The sequence below is a fragment of the Tetrahymena thermophila genome, assembly GCF_000189635.1.
Source record: "Tetrahymena thermophila SB210 genomic scaffold scf_8254401, whole genome shotgun sequence".
NCBI lineage: Eukaryota > Ciliophora > Oligohymenophorea > Hymenostomatida > Tetrahymenidae > Tetrahymena > Tetrahymena thermophila.
In genome coordinates this window covers 107,077-115,640 of record NW_002476184.1, presented here as the reverse complement: position 1 = coordinate 115,640, position 8,564 = coordinate 107,077, and the positions used below count along the sequence as shown (strand labels likewise).

General features: G+C 23.7%; 3 protein-coding genes across 3 annotated transcripts; 1 reads left to right on the top strand and 2 right to left on the bottom strand. All coding sequences in view use genetic code 6, as the record gives it.

The window, feature by feature from the left end:
- Positions 1 to 311: 311 nt before the first annotated feature.
- On the top strand, positions 312 to 1,683 carry TTHERM_001080610 (ExoIII family purinic/apyrimidinic (AP) endonuclease family animal Ape2 subfamily protein; the record flags this gene model as incomplete). Its single annotated transcript, XM_012799998.1, has 3 exons — positions 312 to 356; positions 404 to 852; positions 1,071 to 1,683. The coding sequence occupies 3 exons, from the start codon at positions 312 to 314 to the stop codon at positions 1,681 to 1,683; spliced, it is 1,107 nt and encodes a 368-aa protein (XP_012655452.1).
- A 685-nt stretch (positions 1,684 to 2,368) lies between these two features.
- On the bottom strand, positions 2,369 to 5,022 carry TTHERM_01080610 (Serine/Threonine kinase domain protein). Its single transcript, XM_001030516.3, has 2 exons — positions 4,961 to 5,022; positions 2,369 to 4,777 (listed from the first exon to the last, which is right to left on the bottom strand). Exons 1-2 carry the CDS (start codon positions 4,978 to 4,980, stop codon positions 2,683 to 2,685), a joined length of 2,115 nt encoding a protein of 704 aa, XP_001030516.2. The 5' UTR covers positions 4,981 to 5,022; the 3' UTR covers positions 2,369 to 2,682.
- Positions 5,023 to 5,457: 435 nt separating this feature from the next.
- Positions 5,458 to 8,543, bottom strand: TTHERM_01080600 (nucleoporin, putative; the record flags this gene model as incomplete). The annotated part of the gene is made up of 2 exons (XM_001030515.4): positions 7,082 to 8,543; positions 5,458 to 6,944 (listed from the first exon to the last, which is right to left on the bottom strand). The coding sequence occupies exons 1-2, from the start codon at positions 8,427 to 8,429 to the stop codon at positions 5,458 to 5,460; spliced, it is 2,835 nt and encodes a 944-aa protein (XP_001030515.4). The 5' UTR covers positions 8,430 to 8,543.
- Between the last annotated feature and the right edge of the window lie 21 nt (positions 8,544 to 8,564).

Sequence of the window (8,564 nt, the reverse complement as noted above, 5' to 3'; positions counted from 1 at the left end):
CCAACCCCAACCCCCAACCCCAATTAAAAATAAAATTACACTAAACTTTATTTTCAATTTTTCTTTTTATTATTATAAAATCTAAATTATTTAAAAATTTATAAAAATTGAATAAATAAATCTAAAAGTCATGATTTATAATTCGTATTTGGTATTTATAATATTTAACATGAATAAAATAAAAATTTTAGCGCCAATAATTTATTAATAAAGATATCATCAGAAAATTTCTTCATAAATCTAAAAAAAATATAAATAAATTATTTCTTTTTGTATTAACTCAAAAATTCTGTAAAATATCACTAATAAATATGCCTCCAAAAAAAACAAAAAATTCAGGAACAACTTAAACAAAGGTAGTTTATCATTTATCTTTTTAGATTTTTGTTAATTATTCTCTCAGTTAACTGATAAGATAGCTTCCAAGCAAAAGAAGGCACCTAAGAAAGAGGAAGAGGAAGAAGAGGAAGATCAAGAAGTTGAAGTTGAACAAAAAAAAAAGGCAAATAATAAAAAAATTGAAGTTGAGGATAAAGAAAACGACTCTGATTAGGAAGAAGAAGAAAAGACTGATGCAAAATCAAAACCAAGTTCTAAAGGAGATACTTATAGTAAAGAAGGCAATTATTAAGGATCTTTGGGAAATGGAAAATTTGGTAAAGACACTATTGTCATTTCATCATGGAATGTTAATGGTATTCGTGCAGTTTAAAAGAAGGGAGAATTAGAAAACTATGTTAAATCTTTGAATCCAGATGTTATTTGTTTAAATGAAACTAAAATTGACTCAGATGCATTTAAAAAAGATTCTTCATTAATGAAAATGATTCCTTCTGATTATAAATAATTTTGGTAAAACTTTATTATAATTACGATTGAATAAGATATTCATAATTTACCAAAAAGTATCTTTCAATAACTTTTGTTATTTTTTTGAGATCCTTTTATTCAACTCAAATAATAAAAAATTCATTAATTAGCAATAAGATAATTAAAATTCAGTCGTGATTTAACATCTACTAATTTATTTTCAATTATAAATGTTTAATATTGATACTTTATTAAATTAGGAATTTCTGTAAAACCAGTAAGGGTTATGCTGGAACAGCAATTTTCAGTAAAGTAGAACCTATTAGTGTTTAGTTTGACATTGGAGTAAAGAAGCATGATGAAGAAGGAAGAACAATCACATTGGAATACGATAAGTTCTATTTAGTAGCATGTTATGTACCTAATGCAGGATAAGGATTAAAAAGACTTGATTACAGAGTTAAAGAATGGGATATAGATTTCTAAAAATACTTAAATGATCTTAAATCTAAGAAAAATGTAATATTATGTGGTGATCTCAACGTTTGCCATTAAGAAATAGATATTGCTAAACCCAAAGGTAATGAAAAGAGTGCAGGTTTCACAAAAGAAGAAAGAGCTGAATTCACTAAATTTTTAGGCTAAGGCTGGATTGATTCTTTCAGAAAAAAATATCCAACAAAAGTCTAATACAGCTATTGGAATTTAAGGAATGGAGCAAGAAAAACAAATTAAGGTTGGAGATTAGATTACTTCGTAGTTAACGAAAAGTTATATCCCTTTATTTAAGATTCTACAATTAATAATGATATTTTGGGATCAGATCATTGCCCTATTGAGCTAAAAATTGATAATAAATAATTAAAAAGTTGATATGTTTCCATTTTATTTATCTGCTTAATATTTTATAAAAATTAAGTTAACTAAGTTTTTCATATTTTCAATAAATTAAAATATTATATTTTTTAATTCAAAAATCTAAATTAGTTTAGTTAAAATTAATTTTAAACCTTAATACAATTTTGTCTTGATTAATGAGGATTCATAGTATAAATAAGTATTACAAAAAAGTTAAAAATTTTTTATCAATAAAGATATTCTAATTAAGATTTGAATTTTGTATTAACTATACATTATCGTAGAGTAAGATTTTTATCATTTTAATATTTTTAGAGAAAGATATTTTCACAATATATTTAAATTAAAAACTTTTTTGTATTATTTAAAGCTATTTGATAAATTTTTTTCATATATTATCCATTCTATTAAGACTTATTTTTAAAAATGATTCTTTGGTATTTACTTTTAATAATCAAAAACTATAAAAACTTAAAAATGATTTAATGAAACAATTTTAAATAAGTTAATATATTTGTGGACAATTAATAATATTTATATTTATAATTAAATTATTCAACTTAAAAAATAAAAGATGTAAATAACTATATCATGATTACTTATTCAAGATCACTGAGAATAGACAATTCAAAATTTAAAAATTTTTAATTGAAACAAAAGAATTAATTGGCTATTTAATTATATTACAATCCTACTAATATCTATTTCTTAAATTATATAAATCAAATTATTTTTTTGTTTACAATAATAAAAACGATAGAAAAAGATACAAATAATACTTTTTAAGTAAAAAAAAAAGAGAATAAATATAATCGGTGGCTTGCTTGCTTTTTTTATTTATTAGTGTACATTTAAGAATTTAAATTTTTTCATACAACCAAGAGGTTATTATGATTTTTGATACTAGTACTTATTGCATGAATGTATAAAAAAGATTGGGAAAAAATTTAGTTAAAAATTCTAAATTTTATTTTTGAGTAATTTATGATGAATTTATTTAATAATAAAGAAATTTCAATAGTTTTATTAATAATCTCTGATTCTATTTCCTTTATCTTATTGATATTATTATTATTATTATATCTAGCTATTATGACTTATCACTTCTTGTTAATATCCAAATACTATTTCACTCAATAAAACTATTTGGTCATATCTATTCTATTCCTTTTCTTAAAACTAAGTTTGGATGAAAGTTCTATTGAAAACAATTTATTTATTTATTTCTTATTGGGAATTGAATTCTTCATAGTAAGCTTTTGAAAAATTAATAAATAAAATTCGATTATTTTATTCTTCTGTGAGGCGTGACTCATCTATTATTATTTCTTTCAAGAATCCTTTGGTTGGATTACTTAAGACATTTATTAGATTAATTATAGATGTAAAATTGCATTTGAAGTAATCAAAATCTCCTTCCATTACATTATTACTCAATTAAAATAATTCATTTCCTATTGTTTCCTATAATTTTACTGGTTTTATATTATTATTTATTGCGAATTCGTATAAGTCTTTTTTATATTATAATTGCATTTTTTGCTTGCAGAATTTTGTGATTTGTAGTATTTCAACTTAATTTTTGAATTTAAAAGTAAATTAATGGTTGTAAAGTAGAGCTATTAGTATGTCTATATTTTTTAAAACAGTTGAAAGAAGTTACTAGTTGGCTCCTTTATTACCTGCAGGGAATTTAGGGTCATTATAAAAAGTGGATAAGGTATCTCTACATTTTTTTATTTCTATGTAAAAAGTATCTACATGATAATTAACGAAATCTCTTAAAAGTAAACCAAATTCTAACGCAAATTCTGGGTCTAGATGCTACTCTTCGATAAGAACAAAATTAGAATAGTCTTTTGATACTTTTTAAATGTAAGGCTCACCTTAGGATATACACTCAGCAAACCACTCATGGTTGAACATTTCATGCCAGCTAATACGTTTTTTAGGGTTGAGAGTTAACATTTAATCTATTAGATTTTATGCACTCTAAGAAATATTCTACCTAAAAATAAGCTATCTTTAATTTATCAGTCTTTTGAGTTCTTCAATACCTCCATTATTCGTAGGCAAAAAAGGAGCACGGCCTTCAAGCATTTCATAGATCATACAGCCTACAGACCAAACATCACATCTGCTATCATATCCTAGATTATTTAATACTTCTGGAGCCATAGTCATAGGAGTACCAACCTAATCTTTATCTTTTTCAAAGCTGGATTTGGCTAGGCCAAAGTCAGCAACTTTTAAGTGAAAATCTTTTGTAATTAATACATTGGCTAGTTTCATATCACGATGTATGATATTCATATCTGCTATACCTAAGAAAGCCAAGAGTATTTAATATGCGAAAACTTTGACTAATTCTTCAGGCAATCTAAGTTTGGTAGCCGAAAAATTATTTTTGATGAAAACTTCCAAATCACCCAATTCGCACAACTCAGTAACAATATAAATATAATCTCCTTCGTTGAAGAGATCTAAAAACTTAATTATATGCTCATTATTAAGTTAAGAAAGCACTGATATCTCACTATCAATTAATTCTAAATACTGCTTATCAAATTTATTCTTGTCAATCTTTTTTATAGCAACTTTTTCACCTGTTTCACTATTTATGCCTTTAAATACCTTAGCAAATGAACCTTTACCAATTTCATTTGCCATTATGTATTTTGTTTTCAGAAGTCTCTTAAACCCTTCCGAGCTTATTGTTTTCTAGCTAAAAGCTTATTATCTTTATTGTTATTATTAAATCTATTATTAGTTTACTGTTGGTTGCTGGTAATATTATCTTTGCTGATAATTCTAGCTACTTGGTTATTGATTCATGCTTATATACCTATTTTATTGGCCAGGAACATTGTTGATTCCTTGGTAATTGTAAGCATTATGTTATGTAATTGGTACTCTATTTATTGTATTATTATTATAGTATTATTATTAATTGCTATAAGGAGGGTTATTATATCTTTAATCCATTTTTTTTACAATAAATATTAAGTGAATCTATTTTTTTAAGTATTCTAAAGAAAAATTGTTTGCTTCTCTTACTTCTTTGGGTGTTACTTGAGGCTGTTTTAAGCAAAACTTTAAATTTTCTTTTCTTTTTTATAAAGTTTTTAATTTATTTATCAATTTATTAATTACTAACCTCTATATAAATAATATTTTTTAAAAGGGTGTTTCTTGATTTTCTCTTTAAATATGAAGTAATGTTATAAAATTAATCTGATTATTAATATTTCTAATTCTTTTATCAGAATAAAAAAGGCCCTAAAAAATTTACCTATTATAAAGGAGACGCATAGGAGAGACCTGAACCTATTTTGACTGGTTTAAGAAAATACTTTTAAAATAGTTAATCCTAGAGCAAATTTTTTTGTGCCATTATCAGAGAAAACAAAAGATTGAGATAAGATAGTACAAATCAATATCACTGTTTGTTTACTTATTTACTGGTTTATATTGTAAGTATAATTTTTTTAATGTATATCAATATGCCTTTTAGATTTTAATTTTTAGATGTAAAAATTGAAGTAAAAGTTGAAATATAAATAATTATTGAATAATTAAAATAGATATTAGAAAAAGCATGAATTATAAGATATTAATGAGTTATAAAAATATAAACATTTAAATACTATAGACTTAATAAATATATTTACGCAAAATTAATTAAAGGAAAATCTATATTAATTAATTATCAAAAATTTCTTTCTTTTTTATACATATAATTAATTAACTTTTATATAAAAAATATATTTAATAAATTAATTATTTTAATCAACAACTCCAGTCAAATACTCTAAAACTGAACCAGAATTTTTTTCTATCAAAATTTACATACTCACATTTGTTCTTTTCACACTGTTTTTTAAGTTTTCTTTCCAATTTCTCATAGTCAATAGTTTTTTATCTGTGTTCCTCAAATGCTTTTTTATCAATGCAATACAATGTTACAACAGCCTGTTAGTTTAATTTACATCCAACCTTAGGGCATTTACCAGAATATAAGTGCTCAGGATAAACAATAGCCCTTTGTTATTCTATTATAACTATTTTATCTAGATCCTGTCTAGTTATCTCTACTGGATTTTCAAATTCTATTTTCCCGTATTGGTTCTAAATAATAAACTAGTTGACACTTTATAATTCTTCTATTGGCCAATGTCTCATTTCATATACAGAAGGTGAGCATTTATACTTATCATTCTTTAGTACAGGCGCCTCACTAACAAAAATTTCTATAATTATTTTACCTTTATTAGTTACTTTAAAGTCCTTGAGCGATTTTTCAATAGGTGTCAAAGCCACTATTTTCCCATCAGTGTCAATATATGTAGCATTTTTACCTATAAGTTCATCATAATCTCTATGCCAAATCAATCCACTTTTTAAAATGTGTTTTTAATAGTGGTCAGAAATAATTTATTAAATAGTGTCTGTTAACTTAAATTAAACCTTTTATAATTAATCAATTTCTTCACTTTTTTGTGTGGAGATATTAGTCACATGGCAAATAACAGACACAAAAGCAAACTCTCTCTTCATTTCATATTTGAAAAGTCCAAATCCAAACTTTTCATATTTTCTTTATTTTGCAAGTTCTTCTTTCCATTTCTCCAAATCGAGTAGCTTTTTTGTACACTTAGCTAAAATGTTTAAATCCATAAGGCCCTCATTATGAGAATCTAGATATTCCCTATAAAATTGTCTCTCTTATTCAACTTCTTCTTCTGTTTCAAACTCTTCAATATGTTTACGATCTTTATCAAAAGGATGATTGCCATTTTCTTAAGCTTCTTACTATAACTAAATCCCTCTCTGTCTCATCTATTCTTCCATTAAAGCTTTTCTTCTAGGTAAGTAAAATTCACTATTTGGATCTTACTCCATTTCATAGAGAAATTGGTATTTCTTTTTAACGTTTTATTCTTACTTATTCAAACTCTATCTTTTTAAATCATTCCATAATCTGTTTTAATTATACAAACCAGGAAATAACTCCTTGATTTATTATTTTTTCTTTTTTTCATCTTCCATATTTAGCAGGCTATTATTTAAATTATGAATGCTCTTTTGTTCTGCTGCATTCCCACTATTACTTTACTGTAAATCCTCACTATTTCTTCTTAGATTAATAATCATATTTGAATTCTTGAGTATTCCTGTAGGTTTTTTTTCAGAAAAGAAACTTTTGGTACTTTATGGTCGAATAAGTCTATCATTTAAAAATTATTTCTAATCTTAAGTCAAATCTCCTTTTTAATCTAGAATAATTTAAAATTTAATTATTATTGAAAATTAATTTTAAATAGCTAAGGTTGTTTTAATAAAAGGAGAGCATATGTACTAAATTTCTTGAATAATAATAAGTTCATAAAATTTAATCAAAAAGATATTTTACCTATAAATGTATTAGCGACTCTCTTAACTTGTAGTCTCTTTGGTGGAGGTAGTACTAGCTTATTATTAAATTATGGGATTAGATTATTCCCCTAACCATAATAAGGTTAATTATTTGTCCTAAATGGACTCATATTGGCCAATCTAATCTTCGGAGTATATTTAAGAAGTGAATTTTAAGTATCAAAAATGCTTGTTGGGGGCATGTAATTTATAACTTCCAATAGATTAGGTGCATTACCAAATATACTCTAAGTTTAATTTGGTTAATTTAAGATGCTATTTGGCTAGTTAAATACATTTTAGATAGTATTATTATTGTTGTTGTTATTAAATATACTCTAATTGTTTGATCTATTTACATTTAAGTTGTTATTCATACTATTATTAAAAATACTTTAATTATTGCTATTATTAAAAATACTTGAATTATTATTTAATATACTTTAATTTGTATTATTAAAAATACTTGAGTTGTTGTTGTTATTGTTATTACTGCTAAAAATATTCTAATTATTATTACTAGATTTAAAAATATTATTGTTATTATTATTATTGTTGTTATTAAAAATACTTTAATTATTATTATTGTTTTTGCTAAATATATTTTAGTTGTTGCCATTATTGTTATTATTAAATATACTTGAGTTGTTATTGTTAAAATTACTTTAATTATTGTTATTATTGTTGTTTTTAAAGATATTTTGGCTATTGTTCGTATTGTTGAAGACATTTTGATTATTGTTACTATTGCTAAAAATATTCAAATTATTATTTGTGTTGTTGTTATTATTATTAAAAATGCTTTAATTTTGATTGTTAAAATTTCTTTAAGTATTATTATTACCATTAAAGATACTTTGATTGTTTATGTTCTAATTGTTGTAATAACCTTAAGTATTTTATCCAAAATTTGCAGTTTAATTACTATTATTGTAGTACATGTTGTTATTATTCACTTAATTTTAGTTGAAAATAGGATTAGCATTATTGTAGCTTGCGTACATATTTCTATTCATTTAGTTGTTTTAATTTCCACTGCCTCCTACTGGATTACTTGTTTACCTATTCATTCTACTTGCAACTATAGGATTTATGGGATTGCTGTTCATTACATTTTAATTATTAGATTAAAATATATTTTAATTTGGGATCTATTAAACACTTCTATTCATATTATTATTGTATACACCATTTGCTAAATAATTCATCTAATTTTAATTTTGATACTACTGTTCAGTCATATATTGTGGGTTATTATATGGATTCATATTTTAAGGATATCCATATTGCTATTAACTGTTGCTCATATAAGGATTATATACATTTTAGTAGCCATACATTTACATCTGAATTAGGCCGTTGTTTCCTAATTTTTGCTATAAATATTATTAAACAAAGATATTATTTATTTACCTTATTTACTTTATTTTTTAAATTAAAATTTCAAATTATTAAATATTTTATATCAAAAATAAACTAAA